Source organism: Hermetia illucens, chromosome 3, assembly GCF_905115235.1.
Source record: "Hermetia illucens chromosome 3, iHerIll2.2.curated.20191125, whole genome shotgun sequence".
NCBI classification, from domain to species: domain Eukaryota; kingdom Metazoa; phylum Arthropoda; class Insecta; order Diptera; family Stratiomyidae; genus Hermetia; species Hermetia illucens.
Window position 1 is genome coordinate 16618018 of NC_051851.1, and position 22861 is coordinate 16640878.

The window sequence follows — 22861 nt, forward strand, 5'->3', positions numbered from 1 at the left end:
CGGGATGCGCCAAGTCGTGAACTGCGTGGAACACTTCCTTGCGAAATGTGGCCGGAATGTATGGCCGAGGTCCCTTTTCCGAGTCTTCGCAGCAGAGCGAGAGGTTTGAGCCGAAGATGGGCAACTCCCGAAATTTGTATTTGGGGTTGGACTTGAGGCTCTGGAGTGCTGCGTCATCCTCCTGCGCCTTGGCAATAGCCGAGAAATCGAGTGAGGCGGGGATGTTAACCTCGGAGACACGAGACAAAGCGTCAGCAACTATGTTGTCCTTGCCGGACACGTGCTGGATGTCTGACGTGAACTGGCTTATGAAGCTCAGGTGTCGAAGCTGACGAGGGGACGCTTTGTGGGGCTTTTGTTTCAAAGCAAACGTGAGAGGCTTATGGTCCGTGAACACTGTGAACGGCCTGCCTTCTAGGGAGAAACGGAAGTATTTGATGGACAGGTATGCGGCGAGCAGTTCGCGATCGTAGGTACTGTAGTTCCGTTGAGCGGGATTCAACTGTTTCGAGAAGAAGCTCAACGGCTGCCAAACTTGATCCACCTTTTGGTGAAGGGCAGCACCTACTGCGATGTCAGAGGCATCAACAAAAACGGCTAGGGGTGCATCTTGCTGAGGAAATGCCAAAAGTGAAGCATCAGCCAGTTGCTGTCGGGATTTATTGAACGCGCGGACAGCCTCTTCAGACCACACGATCTCTCGTGTGTCTTTTGTTTTGGGGCCAGACAAGTACGCGTTCAAAATGGACTGGTGATGGGCGGCCTTGGGCAGGAAACGACGGTAAAAGTTTAGCATGCCCAAGAACCTCCTCAACTCCCTCACTGTTTTTGGACGCGGGAAGCTTGTGATTGCTTGCACCTTGTCTGGGTCGGGCTGTATTCCTTCAGAGGAAATGGAGTGGCCGAGGAATCTCACCTGTTGTTGAAGGAATTTGCATTTCTCAACGTTTAGGACTAAACCGGCCTCAAGGAGACGTTGAAAAATGCACTCGAGATGGGCTAAGTGCTCAGACTCAGTGGAAGAAGCGACCAAAACATCATCCAGATAGACGAAACAGAAATCGAGGTTTCGCAGGACTGAGTGAATGAACCTTTGAAAGGTTTGCGCCGCATTGCACAATCCGAAAGTCATTCGGGTGAACTCGAAGAGTCCAAAGGGTGTGCATATTGCCGTCTTTGGAATGTCTTCAGGAGCTACTGGGATTTGGTGGTATGCCTTGGCTAAGTCCAAGGTCGAAAAGATGCGGCAATTCGCGAGGTGATGCGCAAAGTCGTGGATGAGTGGAATCGGATATCGGTCAGGAACAGTCTGTGCGTTTAGCCTTCTGTAATCCCCACAGGGACGCCATTCGCCATTTGGCTTAGGGACCATATGTAAAGGGGAAGACCAACAGCTGTTTGAGGGCCTGCAGATACCCTGTTGAACAAGTTGTTCAAATTCTTTCCGCGCGATAGCCAGTTTCTGGGGTGGTAGAGGACGCACCTTTGAGAAAATCGGGGAACCAGTAGTATTTATGTGGTGCTGCACATTGTGCTTCACTGGTTTCGAGAGACTACACTCGGTAGTAATCTGGCTGAACTTTTGGAGGAGTGTCCGAACACGAGAGTCGGTGATGTCTTCCAAAAGAACGGAAAGGTTATTGTCAGCGTGAGATACCATTTGGCCCGACGAATTTAGGTTGGTTGTGGGGTCTATAAGGGACTTATTTTGCAAGTCCACCAGCAACCCATAGTGACACAAGAAGTCTGCGCCTAATATGGGGAAGCTGACATCCGCCAGGATGAAACGCCACGGAAACGTCCTACGCAAGCCAAGACTCACGTCCACTTGCCTGTACCCGTAAGTATTGATGCGGGAGGAATTTGCTGCCGCCAGTTTGAGGGGTTGTGGATATAGTCGATGATGCCGGGGTACGGGAAGAACCGAAACCTCCGCACCCGTGTCGACGAGGTAGTTGCGCCTGCTGAGGGGGTCGAAAATAGTTAGGCGACGTGGCGCTGCGCTCTGGGTGGCCGTCGCCAAGACCCCCCGCGGACCTAGTTTTTTGCGGTAGGCGCGAATTTGCAAGGTAGCGTACATCTTGTCGCTTTATCTCCGAAGTTACGATGATACCAGCAAATACCTTGGTCCGCAGGCTGTCTTGACGACCTGCTACCCGAACGCCCTTTTCGTGTGGCAGACCGTGAGCGAGCTCGCGACCTGGCACTCGAACGCTGAGCGTCCAACGTCGCCCGCATCTCGGCCACGCTGGCCGTTAAAGCCGCTATCTCGCGCCGTAAGTCGCTCACCTCATCCGACTGTGGTTGAACGGCCGCTATGGTTGGGCGAACGTACACCTTCTGTACCTGGTCGGCCGTCGCTGCTAGTTCCTCCAAGGAACCGGAGACGCAGGCTAGGATCGCCTGGGTGCCCTCCGGGAGCCGACGCAGCCAGAGCGACTTGATCAGATCGTCGCCGATCTTGCTCCCACCCAATTGCCTCATTTCACGAAGCAATTGGCTGGGAGTTCGATCACCCAACGTTAAACCCGCCAGCAAGTGGTCTAATTTTGCCGACTCGCTTGCCGACAGGCGCCTGATCAACTCGCTCTTGAGCTGCGAGTACGATGCCGACTTCACTACGTCGGACACCAGAAGTATGGACTCCTCGTCCAGGCCGACCACCGCGTAGTTGAAGCGGGTCGCGTCCGATGTGATGCCGGACATTTGGAACTGCTTGCGACGATCCGTCTTCGGTCGCGGTCCTTGCCTTTCGTTCTCCTCGTCCTTCGCTCAGCAACAAGAAGATTTCATGGACTCCCCGCCGACATTGTGCTGGATATCAGAGCAGGGTTAAGTGACTCCAGCATACTGTATTTGCTCAGGGACGCAGTTTCGAAACTGCGGCCGACTCCACCTTTCCGACACACGACGCTATAGGTCGACACCCCCAGGGATCTCGATACATGTTCTCAGATCCTCATTAGGGTGGACGTTCCTCGGAGGCGTTGCACCCACTATACGAGTGCCCCTTTAAAGTTCTGGAGCGACAAAGTGCACTCCTTCAAGCTTGACGTTCGGGGCCGGCCCAAATGGGTCTCATTGCAAAGGCTGAAGGCCTTTGCCGAACCGGGCAATACTCTGCTTGACCCGAGCGGTTTTAGTTGGGAGCGGAGTAATGTGGCTGCAGCCTGGCGCAAACAGAATTCTTGAAGTTGTTCCTCCCAGAAACGTTTTTTTGGACTAACGAGAAATCCTTGACAACTGCTGTTCGCTTTGCACTTGTGCGTAAGTTATTTTTGGTTACATTCCGAAGTTATATTGCATTGCATTGACTAGACTGGAATAGAGGCTTCTAAAATATCATGCAGATTAGTCGGTGCTGTAAAGCCCAGGAGACTTCCGTCCATTTTGAAGTATGCATGTCTTTTCCGGTGTACGTGACTGAATTTTACTAACAGCAGAAAACTATTGGCTTAGATTCAAAGGCTCATTTGTCCAAATATTACTGGAGCAGCAAGTACTATGCCAAGCGCTGCATTCAAAGCTATACTAAATTAATCCTCCATTCATTTGGAGCCGAAGTAAAGAGACCTAATCATCTGGAAATCCCTTGGCAAAAGTCGGGTGGCAATGATGTTTGCCAATCATATGGTTTCCGGATTTGTCTTTGAGAAGGCATATTTTGGCTTAATCACCAAAAGAGAAGAATGATTGACAAATGGCCATGAGTCTTTTGGAACTACAGACCCATGGAAAGACGGGTCGGGTTTAGGGGTGTCCTTGGAAAATCCTGAACTTTTATGGTCTGTTGAAAAAATGACGACCATATTCCAGACAGAGATAGATGCCATTTTATTGGCATCAGAAGAATGTTTGCCATGTAAATGGTGGATATCTACCATCCGAAACTGTTCCAGTAATAAATAGGTGTTGAAAATTCGCCAACCGAAAGAGACATTCCTGATGTATAATAGATGCCAGGGCGCTTGAAAATCATTGGTAATAAGGACACACAATGGTGAGACCAGATTCAACATTTGGTATCCAGCCATTGCCATTGCCGTCAGGGTGAGGCCTGAAACTTTTTGTATGGCTACTTCCTATTACCACGTTGAAAAAATTGGGTTCATGCTTCCAATTTCTTCTAATCATGGGTTGAAAGTCCTGGGGGTTTAACGTGAGTACCTGCCGTGTAGGCATAATCCCACGGTCCTTTTCGGACACGGATTGACTTTGGGACCATAATCAGAGCCCTGCCATGCAAGCACAGCGGTCCTGGTTTATACTGAGTGCAGGCTCAGCATTCATTTATTTATTTATTTATTTAATTAACGGACAACAAACAGATAGAATTCCAATTAATTATTGTCCTCAGGAGGAGGAGGAGAAAATAAAAAACTTATCCTACGTTTAAAATTACTTAAAGTAGGGAAGTTAAAAGGACCAAGCTGTTTTGCATTATAATTACGGCAAAGCCTGGGAATCGGGGAATGAAAATAGACTTCGAGCTCCGCGAAGGGCACGTTGAAAATATCTGCGTTACGTGTGTCATAAGACGCAGAACGGCAGGTGATCTCGTCAGCGGCGGAGCAGTCCATCAGACCCGAGAAAAGTTTAAAGAATGTGCTTAGATCCAGATAGGATCTACGCTGTTGTAGGAAGGGAAGGTTTAGAAAACGGAGGCGGGAGGGATAATCCACACGAGGGAAGCTTTTCTTAAAGAAAAGGGAACTGGTGAATTTACGTTGCACATTTTCAAGGGCAAGACAATCACAGTTACGGGAGGGTGACCAGATCACGGAGCAATACTCAAGGGTATTCCTTACGAGGGAATTGAAGAGAGCTAAGGAGGGTTGGATGGAGTCAAAATCAGAGGAGGAGCGAAGAATAAAGCCTGACAATTTTGCTGCTCGATTGATGACATCGATGCAATGGGTGTCAAAGCGGAGCTTATTGTCGAAAGTGACTCCGAGGTCTTGAGTGGAATTTAAGCAGGATAAGGAATGTCCGTCAAGCGAGTAGGAGAAAGAAGTGGGTGAGGATTTTAGGGAGTAGCACATAGAGTGACACTTTCTGACGTTTAGCGCTAAACCATTGGTCGAGCACCAACGAACCAGAATGTCCAGGTTATTCTGAAGGGAAACACAGTCTATAGGCGACGATATAGCGGAAAACAGCTTAAGGCCGTCTGCATAGAGCAAACAGGGACAAGTAAGGAGGGGAGGAAGGTCGTTAATAAAGAATAAAAATAGCAAAGGACCCAGAATAAACCCCTGTGGGACGCCAGAAGAGGGGGAGAAGGAGCGGGAAGTACAGCCGTCAAAAGAGACGCGGCAGGATCGGTTGGAAAGGTAAGAGGCAAGCCATAAAACAAGTGGTATGGGAACGTTTAGGGACGAGAGTTTGGATAGAAGTATCTTGTGATCTACAGTGTCGAAGGCTTTCGCGAAGTCAGTGTAAATGGTATGCACTTCTTGCCGTGAGTTTAGACATTTGGCGACAAAGTTGGTAAAGTCAAGCAGGTTGGAGGCAGTGGACCTACGTTTAACGAAGCCGTGCTGTTCTTTCACTATGTGGCCAAAGTGGGCGAACAACCAGTCGCTGACATATCTTTCCAGGATTTTGGAACAGAAGGAGAGGAGGGAAATGGGACGGTAATTCTCGGCAAGCGAACGATCGCCACTTTTGTGAATGGGGATAATGAGAGCCTCTTTCCACAAGCTGGGAAAATGATTCTCTTCAAGGCTTTTGTTGAAAATAACAGATAGGGGAAGGGAGATGGACTTACCAGTTTTAAGCAAAAAGAGGTTTGGAAAACCATCGTGGCCAGGTCCGACCTTGGCATCAAGTTCGCCAATGAGGTATTCGACAAGGATAGGGGTAAGTAGGGGAATGGTAGGCGATGCGTGGCAGGCTACATCTACTATCGGGAGGGATTCGGAGGAAGGGGGAGGAACATAGACTGACGAAAAGTAGTGGCAGAGTAAATCACAAGATTGTTGGGGGGAGTTAGCTGAGAAGCCAGAGAATTTAATGGACGGAGGGGATAACTGGGCAGGGCAGCGGGAGTTGCGAATGTGGGACCAGAAAGGTTTCAAATTTCCGCGCTTTAATGAGTCTTCCACGCTGGACAAATATTCGTGTCTGGACTTACGTATTAAAGATTTGACAGAGGAACGAAGGGATTTGAAAAAAACTAAGTCAGCAACGTTTCTAGAAGACAGGAACTTCTTTCTCGCAGTCTGTTTTTGACGTAGTTTTTTGTGAATTTCAGTGGTGAACCAGACGGGGTAAGAGCGTAAGCACTTAGGAGAGGAGGGAACGTAACAAGGAAGAAGATCCGATAAAATGGTATAGAAAGTGTTGAGTGCTTGGTCACATGTAAATGGAGAGAGCAGGGGGTCCCAGTTGATTGACGCCAGGGCTGAGTTCAGACCTTCGAAGTTCGCCTTACGAAAGTTGAACTTGGTAGGCTTGCGAGCGACAGGAGAGTGGAGTCGGGATATCTGAACATCGAACTCGAGAGCAGGATGATGGGCGTCAGGGGCAACGTAAGACGGAGCATGAAGGGATTGGAAAAGATAACGTACAGGAAGGTTAGAGAGGACAAGGTCAAGAGTACGATCTAAGTGATTTCTAGAGAGGTTAAATTGGAGGGCCCCACAGGTGTACATGAAAGTGGATAGAGGAAGGGAAGGGTGGGTCGAGTTATTAGGGAGGGAGGGAAGGCCAGGAGTAACGGGCCAGGAGAGCATAGGAAGATTAAAGTCACCACAGAGGATGAAAGGAAGTGAGGGAAACAAAACGGTTAGGGCCTCTGATAATCTGTCGAAGAAATCCTCGTACAGAGAAGGCGGACTTAGGCAGGGAAAATGTACACACGATATGATAAAGGGACATACGTTTGGCGGAAGGACACGTATGGTAACGGAATCGTAGGAGGAGGAGGAGGAGGAAAAGATGATTTCGACACGGAGAGGGGACTTAACAGCTATTAGGGCACCTCCGCCAGTTGTCTTGCCAAGCGCAACGCAGTCTCTGTCACAACGAAAGACAGAGTAACCTTCGAGGAGCTCAGAATCTAAAATCCTGTCATCCAGCCAGGTTTCAGAAATGCAGATGACATGATGTTGGAATGCTAAGGCAGACAGTTTGAATTCCGACAGCTTGGTCCTTAGACCCCTTACATTTTGATAAAATAGCGTATAGTTATTGGAATCATTTAAGTTCGGCGAGGCAGGCGGCCGGCCGGAAATTTTCGCGAATCTTAGACCTCTGATAAGGCTTAACGAAGACCCCCTGTGGCCAAAAGCAGGATTGGACGATAGCATCGAAGTCATGGGGATATGTCACTTTGAAGGAAGCTATCACTCGGTCAGGAGAGCCATCCTTCGTCAGCTTCACACAGGAAAGAGGTGACAAAGTTGAGTTGCTTTTGCTTCTGATATAGGCCAGAATTTCGTCGGGCGTAGTGGAGTACGCTAGCCTTGACACGAACAGCTGTTTCGGTGGCGAGGCGACGTTCAATTGGGGGCCGCTCGGACGACATGAGGTCGGAAGGGCCTGCGGTTCAGCGGTGGCGGGCGTCGATGATACACAGGAGGAAGCGTGCGGTGGTGCTAATGTAGCGACTGTATTATAAACGTCAGAACTTCGCAGCGCATCCGATGTTGCGTAGGGAACTTGTCCCTCGGATGGAGGATTTTTCAGTAGGCTAGCGGACGTCATCGGGTTGATACCATCTTTTATGGACACACTGGAATAGAGCGAGGCAGATGGAGGCAGAGAATTAGAATTAGACGACCGGGGCGACTTAGGTATGGCGCCAGTTTTGTTGGCGGCAGTCGCCGGCGAGGTATGAGCAGAGCCAGTCAGCGGCATCTCAGGAACTGAGACTACGCTGGTGCTCGATAAAGCAGCAGCTTGCGGAGGCAGAATTGTCGGCGATTTTGAAACTGCAAGTTGAATCGACGACAAAGTCGCCGTGTGTTGATGCAGCAGCTGAATTGCATCCGATAGCGTGGTACCGCAGCAGGCGTTACAACGATAGGTAACGTTAGGGGAAAATTTAGCCCGAATGTCTATAACCGCAGAGGGAATACCCAAGCACTTGGCGTAGAAGGTCGCACCACAGTACCCATCGCAGTCTGCGTGAGCACCTGCCGTGAAGGTATAATCCCGCAGTCCTGTTCGGACACGGATTGATTTTGGGACCACAATCAGAGCCCCGCCATGCAAGCACAGCGGTTACACTGAGTGCAGGCTCAGCATTCATACCAGTGGATGCGAGGCCTGTCTAACACCTCTGCCGCAACTAAGGGGTACGGCACCCAAGTTGTACAGCGCAACTCCACGCTTGAGCTCTGAGGAGCTCTGCCTGCGATGTAGGCATAACCACAACCACCATGAAACTCCCACTAGGGGGCCAACCGCAAATAACCGGGTCGAGAATATATCCTCCAGGAATTCTCCTAGAGCATATGCTCTCAGAGGGCCGTCCTGGTTCCCATGGTACCAGATAACCTCTGGTAAGGTTTCGTGGCCGAAGCCACTTCAGATGAGTCCCTTGCAGACTCGGGTCTGATCGCCCTCCTCGAGTACGTGGGTCTAATCATGGGTTGGTTGGAATGAACTGAAAATTTGCTGAACACTCAAAATTAAATTTTATTTTACTTAGTTTTTCTACAGATTAAACGAACAGTGGGGCCATTTTCTGGTTGCAGAAAAAAAACTGTACTATCAGCCACAAGCTTGGCAGTTTTCGGTGATAAAGGTTCAACCGTGAACTCGGAAAATAGACTTACCATCGCTGCTTTCATTTGCATTAGAGCAAGCTTTGCACCTTAAAAACGAACAAATTATTATTTTAATTTTAGGTGGAGGAGTAGATTTACCAATGCAATTTCTCGGCCCAATACCAAAAGGCAAGAAGGTATACGGTCGAATGAAGCCCCGTTTTTCTTCACTGAATCTCTCAGGGTAGAACCTCTCGGGATCAGGAAAATAGTTTGGATCTCGATGGAAGGCAGCAATCGGTATGCATATTGTTTCGCCTGGTTCGAGGTTCACCGAATGCCCGGTGGTTTTGTCATAGAGGGTGTATGGTTTTGTACATATCCTGTCGAGAATGTGTTCTACTGACCACTTTCGAAGTGCTTCATAGATGATCATATCTAGATAGTCCATTTCCCTGAGGGTATCGTAAGATATTGACTTATCACTAACTCTCCCACTGATTGTATCGATTTCCTTAAGTAGTTTGGCTTGAACTCCAGGATTATTTGCAATTTCCAGAACAGCGCCAGTCGCTACAACGGAGGACTTTATCAGACCATCCATTAAGATGATCATGCATTGCACTACTATTTCATCATCGGTCAACGAATCACTTTGATTTGATCTTTCGCCTCCTTCCGATTTATCATTATCCTCTCCCTCCATTAGTATATGAACAATATCAAAATGCCTTATGTCATTTTTCCGCCGATAATCTATGATTTCCTTGATAAGGGATTTGAAATATGTGATGAAGTCATTGCTAATTAAAGGTACTTTCAGGAACTGCAAGTAAAAGTTAAATTAAAACTTACAGAAGGAGGCAATTTTCAAACTCACCCTCATGATTCCTGGGAAATTTCCATATAAAAAGTGAATAACGTTTTTTGTTTTTAAAAATCATTTTTTATTTTTAACAAATAGGTAACAATAGTATATGGATTGGAAAAATGAACAATAAAAAACAATCTTTTAAAATAACAAAAATAACTTAAATCTAATGGCCATTGTGGGCTCTCAAAATTTTTGAATAACGATTTACAGACAGAGAAGAGAAACAGTAAGAAATGAAAATCTAATTTTACAATAAGTTGTCGGGAAATGGTCAAAAACCCGACAGAATTCACTTGGCCTTAGTGGCAAATAAAGAAATATAAAAGTAATAATAAAAGTAATAAAAAATACTTTTAACTTAAATTATTGTTCTTAAAACTATCATAATTATATATTTTATATTACACATTTTTTCTTTTTTTTAAAATAACATCCATACAAAAAAAAAAAAAACAAACAAAAAACAAAACAAAGAATAATAACGTATGTATTTATAAGCTACAACTGGAAACAAAATCAACACCCGTTCAATGTATACATATTTACAAAGCCCCACCAAGAAACAAATGGCAGGACTGAGCACGGCCACCGCTAACCGGCATCCCGCAGCCACCAGTACCAAGATTTCTCTTTTTCATCCCGCTTAATGTCAATTGCTCTCGCTCTGGAGTATCTCCAGTCGAATCCCGGAGCCCCCACTGTCAAATTCGGGGGGTATTCTATCCTTTTGTCCGTGGCCCGCCTATGTATATGATACATAACCGGATCACCGGCAGAATCAAGAATTAGACCATTCCTGTCAAGATACACGAACGCTTCGGGAGGAATGAAGCCTGTCGTGAGAGTTTTCTCGAAATACCCATCATTTGGGTAGAACGGCTGCGAAACCCAAGGGTTTTCACCATGCGAAGCAGATCGCACTATATGATTCCGAATCAATCTGACGATAACTGTATCGATTCTTGGCACAGCAGCAGCTGCATACATCACTTCATTAGTTACATAGTGCTCATAGTTTGACGAAGCAGTCCTATTAAGCCCCGTGCAAGCACGCAGACATTTCCGTTCAAAGATCCTTATTTTCTCCATTTGGCTAGCACTCAAATTAAACCAGATAGCACACCCGTAGGTAAGCACCGGTCTAACCAAAGTAAGATAGCAAATAATCTTAACCTTCCGGCTAAGATGTGGAGCATAAAAGAGTCTTCGAAGAGACATGAATGCCTTGCGAGCGCTTTCTAGCGCGACTTTAACGTGCTCGTTAAATTGGAGACGCTCGTCAAGACGCACACCCAGGTATCTAACGCACTTCTTATGAGGAATGCGCTCTGAACTATCCTCGTTCGCGACAATGTGGAAATCTCTCCAATTCCTTTTCAAGTTCCTACTGGCATACGCCAAGGAATTTCGAAACAGAATCGTTTCACACTTTTGCGCATTGATTTTCATCCGCCAACTGTTCGTGAAGAACTTAATATCATTGAACATCTTCTGAAGTTCAACTTGCACCTCAGTTACCTTCTTGTGCGCCGTGTAGGCTATCAGATCGTCAGCAAAGGCAACCAACGACCTTTTAGGAGATTTATTAAAATCGAAAGAATTGAGCAATTCGCCGGCAAATACCGCAAAAAGTGTAGGCGCAGTCACTGTCCCTTGCTGTAATCCATTCAGAACATGAAATTCTCTGTTAGTAGTGAGATTTCCGTCCGTAATAACAAAGCACTTGCCATACAGCATACTACACATCATCGCTACGAGGTGACTGGGAAACTCATTCTTCAGGAGCCTGAAAATCAGTCCATCCAACCAGACGGTATCAAAGGCTTTCTCCATGTCTATAAGGCAAGCGCCTACGCACTCACCATTGTTAATCCGCCAGCAAATATCAGACGTTACCTTCGTTATTGCATGTATTGTCGAATGTCCAGATCGAAATCCGAATTGCGCGTTCGGCAATAATTCCTTCTTCTTGATATGCCCGTTCAAGGCTTTCAATACCAAAACCTCAAACACCTTGCTGATGTTAGGCAGCAAACTGATTGGGCGGTAGCTTTGAGGGCTGGATGAATCCTTCCCTCTCTTTAAAATCGGGAATACTCGGGCTTTCTTCCATTGTCCTGGAAAGAAGGAATTGTTCAGTAAATTATTGAACAAAATGCAATAATTACGAATGGCAATATCTGGTAAATGCCTGAGGACCACGTTGGGAATGCCATCCATACCGGATGATCTCTTATTGTTCACTCTTCTGAATATGGAAGTTAACTCAACACATGAGACAAAGTAATCAAGCAGATTATCACTCGGTATGAGATCAGCCTGCAACGCAGAGCTAAATTGGAGAACTGTGGTGCCGTTCAGGCTATATTTGAAATTGTGGACATCTCGTTCTACAATTTCCGAAAGTTGCGTTGGCTCTAAGTCCGTTCTGGGCCGATGCACCGATTCAAAGTGCTCCCCTATAAGTTCGAGTTTCAGAGCATCATCCATCACGATGTAATTGCCTTGCGCATCAGCAGTTACACTATTCGTGTCTATACCTGAGTCAATAAGGTGTTGTATCTCGCTGCCACCGACTTTAATTCTCGGCACAGTTATTCGTGACTTCTTCCGGAATAACGTATTTATCTTAGTAAACATGGAATCTGGATCGCTTGGTGAAATACCCTTTAACTTCTCCCGCCACTGGGAGTTCACTTCATTTACGTAATGTTGACGGATAAGATCCCGCGCGATCTTTAGAAGTGATTTGAACTCAACCAATATGGGATGATGATAGTCCCCATATCTCCGATAGATTTTGTTGACGCGAGTGAGCAGAAGGCTTTTCACTTTTTTCAACCGTTTTATGGCTGCAGTTTCATATCCTTCCATATTATTGCGAGGTTTAATTTTAGGGACGACTTGTTCAATTGTTTCCAGCGTTAAGTTCTCCAGCTTGAGAAGATACTGAAGTATTTCCTCGTTGCTCAAGTTCCTGTCACCTGGTGCAATTGTACTATCGTTTTCCCCATCAAGAGGTGGGCATTCCTCTCGATATCCCCGAATAAACCTCTCTTGGAATTTCTTCCAATTTGTTTGTTTAAAGTTCAGCCTGTGGACACCACTGTCCATCGGCAGAAGGCGAACTCTTCGTCCATCAAACAGAACTTCAATAAGAATAGCGTTATGATCGCTATCGTAAGGAAGAGTCTGTAGTTTCCGTTGAGGATTCCTAAAATTAAAGTTCAAGCGCGCGTCAGCAATGCACAAATCCAGATAGGAATTTGCCCTGGGCCAGGTTGGACTCTCTGACCCATATAATTCGCATTTATACTCTATCTGGTATTGCTCTATCCAAGATTTGAGGAATACCCCTCTGGGATTGTTTGTGGCGTTTAGCCACGAGGTATGCTTAGCATTCAAGTCGCCAGCTATAATATAGTAATTATGCAGCCTATTCAGTTCGAGTATCGTAAACAGAGAATGGAATTCCTCCCTGAACTTGGCTCGGTTGTTTCCCACTGCATAGACTGACAGAATGTATAAATTCCCTCCTCTAGGCAGTGAAAAAAGAATACATGAGACTTCGATACACTCAAAGGTTTCAAATTCAGGCCTATTAATATGCCTGAAACGATAATGGCGACCCACAAGTATTCCGGTACCACCTCCCCCATCACAATTTCGTCTATCGTTCCTCACGAATTCAAAATCCTTGAATGTTATCGAATGCCTCGGATTGAGGTGGGTTTCTGAAATCAAGACTATGTCAGGCTGTTGTCTGGCAGCGAAATCAAGGAGCTCCGCTCTTCGATGGATTCCTACGATGGAATTCACATTAATCGCGATGATCCGGAGACCATCCAGTGGTACCGCTGTGACTGCAGACCTAGCAGCGGGCATGCTGTTTGTGTAAATATTCTGTTATGCTATTTATTTTTGTATTGTGTACGTGTAGCGTATGCTGCATGTTTTCACACATGGTTAGTATTTTATTGAGGATAGTGTTCATCCCGCCACTTGCATCTTGTTGGGGCTTCTTAGCTCCCCCCTGTCGAACTACTTCTGCAAATGGGATCCCCGAGACGATTGGTGCCGAAGGGACGGTACCATCCAACGCCGCTGACACCTTCGTTTTTTGGGCCGATCTCGGTGCTTGCTGCCTTGTGACCTTAACATTGCGGTATGCAGGACATCCACGGTACGAAGCCGGATGCCCTCCGCTTCCGCAGTTAACACAGAAAGTTTTTTCCCTGCCATCTGCTTCAGTCAGCGAACATTCAGCTGCGGTATGGTCTTTCCCGCACTTTACACATCGTAAGGTCATTTGACAGTTCACTGCCGAGTGACCATAGCGCTGGCATCTTCGACACTGGACTATTTCGCCCCTTAGCAGGCGCTCAAAACGAATGGCCTGGTAATTAAGCGACCTGATGCCGATCAGATCGCTTCCCCGGCTCTCCGGGCTTATCTGCACGAGGAAGTGCGGCAGGATTTGTTTTTCCAAAACGGACCTCCTCGTACTAAACCGTGACACTGAGAGGAACTTAACCTCAGTTCCCGTCTCCCGGAGCATTTTGAGCACCTCGTCGGGCTCTTCCTCCGCATCCAAGCCTTTCAGAAGGAAGGTTTGCACCTTCTCTTCCTTTGGAGTGTAAGTGAAGTGAGGAGCCTTCACTCGCTCGAGGATCTCCCGTGCTTTTTTATAATCTGCAATTTTATTGCATTTGACTTGGGCTCTCTCGGCCCCCGTCTTTTTAATAACAAAATTTGAGAGCCCCGCGCTCCTATTAAGTAGAGTGGCTAAATCTCTACCACCTAATTTATAAACATTAATGGGGGGCACCCTTTCCCCCTTTTCTTTATTTCGGGTGCTAATTGTATCCCCAGTCGGACCATTTTTTAAATTTTCACTCGTACTTGCATTATTTTTTAAATTTTCACTGGTACTTGCATTATTTTTAACATTATTTAACATTTTTTCTTGAGTTTTGTTTTTTTTCTTTAATTTTTTGGAAACATAGACCAAAAACTCACCCAATTTTCCATCTTCACTATTGCAACTTGCCTGGTTAGCATCCTCTTCTGGGACATTTCCCTCGCCATCGTTGTCGCCGACTCTCGTATCGTCTGCTTTACTGCTTTCTATGTCCTCCATACGGACAGATTCGCCATCGAGAACTTGTTCGCCCTCAAGGCAGCCCGGTTCTTCCATGATTGCAAAAGTAGTCGAAGATAGCTTAACCTTTTTTCTGGCTACCTTTGGAGACGGCGGGCCCGCCTCCCCAGCCATTAGCTGCTCTGTCAACTTTTCATTTTTTTTTATCAATGTTGTCATTTGCTTTTTGAAATCTTCGAGCGTCTTCGCCAGCTCGCCATTTCTCCTTTCAAGATTGGCTATCTTCACTTTGGCTATTTTCAAGTCTGGATCCTCCTCGTTGCGGACTCCACGACCGATCCGAGTGCCCCTAGACCTTATGGTGGGGGGCCGGTCTGGTCCGCCACCCGCCGGCGGCTCACCGCTCATTCCCGCCAAGCCAAAAAAAACGAATGTTTTCTCAAAACTTTTTAAGGAAAAGTAACTTAGATAATAACTCAAATGTAAATTAGTTTCGATTAAGTTTTAAATTATGTATTATTAATTAAGTAATATAAATATCTTTTTATATTCTTGATAAAAGTTAATTTAATTTCAATTTTAAATTATTTTTATTAATAATATCAATTTGTAGACACGTCCGTTCTCTACAAATGTCAGCCTACTATTTCAAGTGAATAACGTAAAGCATAGGATTTATATCTATTGCTCCAAGAATTTGGTTGAAAAACATATTCTCCTTGAATGAAACAGAATTCGGCCTCATTCCAAACGTGGTGGCTGCTAATGCATCTATGAAGAACCGCGCAAAAAAAATTAAAGATATTGATTTCAATGATTGAGCTAGATTCAGTCTCGTTTTTCAGATTGTATATAGCTAACAGGGAGCACTCTTCGATCAGATAAAACATAAAACGTAGATTCTCTGATCGGAAGCATGGCAGCAGTTTAGTCCTTAAACTTTTCCATTTGTTATCCTTGGGCATGGCAAAAGTCAGATCCTGGATTGTAGTGCTGTTGAACATATCACCATGGTTCATGAAGTGATCAAAGTCGGTGACAGTGATTTGTCGTATGAGTGATGGGTCGCTTACTACTAGTATAGGATTTCGATGTTCGTATATCCCAAAGTAACTACACCATTAAGAAAAATTTAGTGAATATACTACAACTTTTTTAATAAACACTATCTAATATCTGATAATTAACAACAATCACCTTTTATGCTTATACTTTTCATACTGCTTCATTACAACCCCGAAATGACTGTCGGCGCGCAGATACAGATTCTTAAAAGTTCCAAAGAACGGCAATGGCTTGTCATGATCAATTCCCCGTTTGAGAAAGTGATCATGTTTCGCAACAGCCCACCTATATAGACCGTAACAAGCAACTAAAAGGACCACAAACCAGTTAGGAACGAAACATTTAAATAAATACATTTCACGTGTAACGTCGCTCCATCACTTGGCTCAAAAATCTAACTTCGACTGAAACTTATCACTCACTTATCTTAGCTATTTGATAAGGTTTGTTTTGGTAGTACTTGCCAATCATCTGGCATATCTGCGGGTTACCTTCGGCTACTAAGCTAAAGTCGGTTCACAAATGACACTATCAAGTATATTCCACTATCAATAAATTAATGGAAACAGTTCGGAGGAGGAAAGTGATGTGATGTGATGAAAGACAATAATGCTGTTCGCGAGAAGCAATGTTGAAGTTTGCGGACCCAGTATATATAAAAATTTATTCCTAAGTGCGTTGGCCTTCCACGAGAATCCAGATATATCAGGCGAATTTGTAAAGTCTCAATAAGAAACGTGCCAAGTTAGAAACGCAAGAACAAAATAAGATACGGCTTTCAAAAGATTTATCACTTTCCGCCTATCATCCCACTACCTAGACCCCCCCACCTATACATCATTCGAAAGGTCTAATTCTCCTCTACACTAGTGATCACGAATTAAACTCCTTTTCTCGAAATTCTCATTATTAAGCGAGATACGGACGTTTAAAGTTTTTCAAAAGATTCCGCCACTTTACGCCCATCTTCCCACCATCATCATCAACGGCGCAACAACCGGTATCCGGTCTAGGCCTGCCTTAATAAGGAACTCCAGACATCCCCGTTTTGCGCCGAGGTCCACCAATTCGATATCCTTAAAAGCTGTCTGGCGTCCTGACCCACGCCATCGCTCCATCTTAGGCAGGGTCTGCCTCGTCTTCTTTTTCTACCATAGATATTGCCCTTATAGACTTTCCGGGTGGGATCATCCTCATCCATACGGATTAAGTGACCCGCCCACCGTAACTTATTGAGCCGGATTTTATCCACATCCGGACGGTCATGGTATCGCTCATAGATTTTGTCATTGTGTAGGCTACGGAATCGTCCATCCTCATGTAGGGGGCCAAAAATTCTTCGGAGGATTCTTCTCTCGAACGCGGCCAAGAGTTCGCAATTTTTCTTGCTAAGAACCCAAGTTTCCGAGGAATACATGAGGACTGGCAAGATCATAGTCTTGTACAGTAAGAGCTTTGACCCTATGGTGGGACGTTTCGAGCGGAACAGTCTTTGTAAGCTGAAATAGGCTCTGTTGGCTGACAACAACCGTGCGCGGATTTCACCATCGTAGTTGTTATCGGTTGTGATTTTCGACCCTAGATAGGAGAAATTGTCAACGGTCTCAAAGTTGTATTCTCCTATCCTTATTCTTCTTTGTTTTTGTGTTTGACCAGTGCGGTTTGATGTTGTTGGTTGATTCGTCTTCGGTGCTGACGTTGCCACCATATATTTTGTCTTGCCTTCATTGATGTGCAGCCCAAGATCTCTGGCCAATTACCGCCTGCTCGATCTGGATGAAGGCAGTTTGTACATCTCGGGTGGTTCTTCCCATGATGTCGATATCGTCAGCATAGGCCAGTAGTTGGGTGGACTTGAAGAGGATCGTACCTCTTGTATTTACCTCGACATCACCGCTCACTTTCTCGAGGGCCAGGTTAAAGAGGACGCATGATAGGCCCTTGTCATAGACCGTTGTTGATGTCGAATGGTCTTGAGAGTGATCCTGCTGCTTTTATCTGGCCTCGCACATTGGTCAGGGTCAGCCTAGTCAGTCTTATTAATTTCGTCGGGATACCGAATTCTCTCATGGCCCTGTAAAGTTTTACCCTGGCTATGCTATCATAGGCGGCTTTAGAGTCGATGAACAGATGGTGCAACTGTTGTCCATATTCCAACAGTTTTTCCATCGCTTGCCGCACAGAGAAAATCTGATCTGTCGCTGATTTGCCTGAAGTGAAGCCTCTTTGGTATGGGCCAATGATGTTCTGAGCGTATGGGGCTATCCGGCCTAGCAAGATAGTGGAGAATATCTTATAGATGGTACTCAGCAACGTGATACCTCTATAATTGCTGCACTGTGTGATATCTCCCTTTTTATGTATGAGACAGATAATGCCTCGTTGCCAATCGTCAGGCATTGATTCGCTGTCCCATACCTTTAGCACAGGTTGATGAACCACTTGGTGTAACTGGTCGCCTCCATATTTAACCAATTCGGCTGTAATTCCATCGGCTCCTGGCGACTTATGGTTTTTTCGCCGATGAATTGCACGGGCTGTTTCTCCTAAACTTGGTGGTGGCAGTATTTGTCCGTCGTCTTCAGTTGGCGGAACCTCCAACTCGCCGATGTTCTGGTTGTTCAGTAGCTCATCAAAGTACTCAACCCATCGCTCTAATAATCCCATTCTGTCGGAAATCAGATTTCCTCTTTGTCTCGGCAGGATAAGCATCGAGGTGTATAAGGTTTCATCCTGCTGACTTGTTGGTAAAACTTCCGCGCCTAGTGCGGTTGCTCCCTGTACTTTTCTAGTTCACAGACTTGTTGGTTCTCCCAGGCTTCCTTTTTCCGTCTGCGAAGTCGCTTCTCCGCTCGACGAAGTTCGTGATAAGTCTCTGCGCGTGCCCGCGTTCTTTGAGAATGCAACATTACTCGGTATGCGGCATTCTTCCGTTCCGTTGCTAGCTTACATTCATCGTCAAACCAGCCATTCCGACTCCTTTTGCGGCTGGGGCCAAGTATGTTTGTGGCCGTATCCATGATAACGTTCTTCAGGTGATTGTGAAGATCATTTGTTGATGCTTCATCTCCAGGTCCTCTGTTGACTGCGGTTATTGCGGCATCCATTTCCCTCTTATAGGTGTCGCGGAGGGTTGTGTTGTGGATGGCTTCAGTGTTCACTCTCACCTGATTGTCAGAGGGGATTCTAGGTGGTATTGTTATTCGAGCTCGGAGCACCATGCCAACGAGATAGTGATCCGAGTCTATATTGGCCCCCCTATATGTTCTGACATTCATCAAGGCTGAGAGGTGGCGGCGTTCGATCAACACGTGGTTAATTTGGTTGAAAGTGGTCCCGTCTGGAGAGGCCCACGTATGTTTGTGGACCGCTTTCCGCGCAAACCAGGTACTTCCAACAACCATTTCGTGTGACCCTGCTAATTGAATAGTCCGCAGTCCGTTATCATTTGTTTTTTCGTGTAAGCTATGGGAGCCAATGTATCGCCTGAATACGTGCTCCTTCCCTACTTGGCTGTTAAAATCCCCAAGTATGATTTTGATATCATATCTGGGACAGGCTTCGAGGGTTCGTTCTACTGCCTCGTAGAAGGTATCCTTCTCCGACTCTGCAGTCTCCTCTGTAGGGGCGTGAACGTTTATGAGGCTTATATTTCTAAACTTGCCTTGCAAGCGCAGAGTGCATAGCCGTTCGCTTATGTTTTCAAAGCCGATAACAGTAGGTTTCATTTTTTGGCTGACTAAGAAACCTACTCCGAGCATGTGATTTACTGGATGACCGCTATAATATATGGTGTAGTGGCTCTTCTCCAGGAAACCGGTCCCTGTCCATCGCATCTCTTGCAACGCTGTTATATCAGTCCTATATTGGGACAGGGTATCGGCTAGCTGCTCGTCAGCTTCATCTCTGTACAGGGAGCGCACGTTCCATGAGAAAACGCGCAAATCGTTATTCCGTGTTCGTTGCCGGGTCCGTCGTTTTAAAATCCGTCCTGTCCGAGGCTCCTGTTGTGGCTTCGTAACAAGTTGTTTTCCGTGTAAGGTTGTCAGCCCTACCCAACCCCCAACCTGGAGGACCAGTTGGTACAATTTGTCCCATTTTTAGGCGCGGGAGACTCGCCTTCATCCTTCTCAGTCTGCAGCTTTTCGTCAAGAAAGAGCTCCCAGCGGTCACCACGTGGAGGTGGAGATAGGGTTTGGTAGTAGAGCTGTTGGTGTTGGTTCAGCAGGCATTTCCCAGGTTTTATGCTCCATCGTGGGTACCAATCCACGTTTCACCCTGGGACCTATACTACCCTTTGACCACCTTTGACCTTCCCACCACCTGGACCTAAAAAGGAGCTTAATTTGTGATTCACTACTGTTGGTAGAGGTTCTGAGCTTCAAAATGGTGTATAGGTTGGGGGGTCTGGGTGCCGAAAATTTTCTGAAATTTCGACGAATCTTGGGAAAAACTTTAAACGCTCATATCTCCCTTAATATTGCTAAATCCTACCTGATCTCTCTTGGTGACAGGCCCCGCGACAGGTCGACCAAGAAAATGCATACAATGCCGTTACAAACATGCCGATCGGATTGAGTCAGAAGCCTTGGAGAAATGCTAGGGCGTCCACCTCAGTTGAAGCGGCAGGACGGGCCCCGGTCCTGTCGAGAAATGGGCAAGGATTCTTGACGCATGGATGGCGTCAGGACGTAAGCAAGTTAGTCTGCACACAACGAACAAAACAAATACGTGTCTGCACGCTAAATGTTGGTACCCTAACTGGAAAGACGGAGGAACTCGCAAGAGCCCTTCGGAAAAGGCGCATTGATATATGCGCTCTGCAAGAAACCCGATGGTGCCAAAAGCTGCGACATTGAACGCGAACGCGGTAAAAATGGTTACAAACTTCTCTATTTTGGTAACGCACACACTGAATATGGTGTTGGCATTGCCATCTCAGAGGGTTTCCGTGATGCCATTAAAGAAGTCGAACGATTTGATGATCGGCTGATGAAGCTCACCATTATATCAGCTGATGGCACTATTCACTTCTTTACCGCATATGCACCACAGACAGGTCGACCTGATGCCGAGAAAGATGCCTTCTGGCAACTTCTCGATGAAAAGACTTGTCACGTGCCTACTGATCATCATTGCCGACGACCTTAGTGGTCATGTGGGTGAAAAGGCAGACGGTAACAGGTGCCATGGGTGAAAGGGGTTCGGAGCGCGCAATGAGGGTGGCGAGCGTATAATCGATTTTGCGGACACCCATGACCTTGTACTTATGAATACATGGTTCATCAAAGGATTGTCTAATCTTCCTATATTTTATAGTGGGAACAGTAAAACGCAAATCGACTATATTCTCATAAGACGCCAATATTTTACCACTGTCACTGATTGCAAAGTCGTTCCCTATGAGACCATCGTACCTCAACATTGGCCGTTGATTGCCGTCCTGCGAATCAAGCCACCGATAAAACAGCGTGAGGAACGCACTGGCCCGCGGCGCATTACATGGTGGCGATTTAGTGAGAAGAAAGAAGAAACGGTCTCACTCATACGATCGCCGACCACTGCGAATGTGGAAGAATCATGGAACCAAATGAAAGACACGATCCACAAAGCAGCCTCTGCAATCCTCCGGGTCACCAAGTCGGGTAAGCGGTACATCAACCGAGATACTTGGCTTTGGAATGATGATGTTGAAATGAAGGTCTGTGAAAAGAAACGCCTCTACCACAAATTTCTCGACGATAAAACACCTACTAATTGGCAAATTTATAAGAATGCCAACAGGGAAGCAAAGAAAGCGGTCGCTGTCACCCGAGCGAACCATTTAAAAAATCTTTACGATAAACTGGACACTCGGGATGGCGAGAGAGATCTGTATCGACTTGCTAAAAGCCGTGATGACCGCACACAGGATATCGAACACTTCTGTTGTGTTAATGACAAGAACGGTACTTTGCTTACCAACCGTCGAGCCGCAACGGATAGATGGCGAGAATACTTCGAGCAGATTTCAACTGAAGAATTTACTCATCCTCCACTTCCACAATCATTGCCGACATTTGGAGCAGTTCCACCAGTCAGCGCAACTGAAGTCGAGGAGGCAATAAAACAAATGAAATCGGGGGAAGCAACAGGACCTGACGACATCGCATCTGAGCTCTGGAAAGCGAAGAGCTGGGACCCAATACTGTGGCTCAGTGAATTTTTTAACCGGTTTATTCAGAAGGAAGAATACCATCTGACTGGCAAGAAAGTATCACTGCTCCAATATCGAAAAAGAAAGGTAGCCCAGCAGAATGTTCAAATTACCGTCCGAGCCGGTTACTTTCCCATACCATGAAGATTTTTGAACGCATTCTTGACAACCGTATTCGCGAAATCGTTGAAATAACCATGAATCAAGCCGGATTTGTCAAGAACTGCGGAACTACTGACGCAATGCACGCTGCACGGTGACTCATGGAGAAACACCGTGAGAAGCATCGCCCTCTTTACATTGCCTTTCTGGATCTAGAGAAAGCGTTTGACCGTGTACCACACGAACTCATCTGGTATGCTTTACGACAACGCCCTTTCACCACTCCTCTCTGTTGTTGTTATGGACACCGTCACACGGGATATCCAACGTCCAGCGCCCTACACACTGCTTTATGCAGATGTTGTTTTCTTAGCATCTGATAGCAAAAAAGATTCCGAGCAACATGTTCAAAAATGGAATGATCGCCTCATGCAACACGGTCTCAGATTGAATTTAAACAGTGATCTGCCCAGAACTGAGCGATTTAAATACCTCGGGTCAACGCTATCAGGCAATGGAGAACTGCGTTATGAAATTGCTTCACGCATTAACGCAACCTGGATGAAGTGGCGTTCCACAACTGGTGTTCTTTGTGATCGACGTATAAACGATATCTAAAATTTACCGCAATGTCGTCCATCCAGTCGCTCTCTATGGTTCCGAGTGTTGGCCGACTATAAAAGAGAATAAACGGCGCCTTGCGGTAATGGAGACGAAGATGCTACGTTGGACTAGTGGCGTTACATGTTTAGATCCCATCTGAAATGAGGATATCCGCGATCGTCATGGGGTTGCATCGATCGTGG

General features: G+C 46.1%; 2 protein-coding genes across 2 annotated transcripts; both read right to left on the minus strand.

Moving 5' to 3' along the window:
• Positions 1 to 8633: 8633 nt before the first annotated feature.
• LOC119651736 (cytochrome P450 9b2-like) lies at positions 8634 to 9538 on the minus strand. The gene is made up of 2 exons (XM_038055463.1): positions 8877 to 9538; positions 8634 to 8824 (listed from the first exon to the last, which is right to left on the minus strand). The coding sequence occupies exons 1-2, from the start codon at positions 9421 to 9423 to the stop codon at positions 8652 to 8654; spliced, it is 720 nt and encodes a 239-aa protein (XP_037911391.1). The 5' UTR covers positions 9424 to 9538; the 3' UTR covers positions 8634 to 8651.
• A 30-nt stretch (positions 9539 to 9568) lies between these two features.
• On the minus strand, positions 9569 to 16227 carry LOC119650874 (probable cytochrome P450 9f2). Its single transcript, XM_038054040.1, has 3 exons — positions 15890 to 16227; positions 15356 to 15805; positions 9569 to 9641 (listed from the first exon to the last, which is right to left on the minus strand). Exons 1-3 carry the CDS (start codon positions 16111 to 16113, stop codon positions 9569 to 9571), a joined length of 747 nt encoding a protein of 248 aa, XP_037909968.1. The 5' UTR covers positions 16114 to 16227.
• Between the last annotated feature and the right edge of the window lie 6634 nt (positions 16228 to 22861).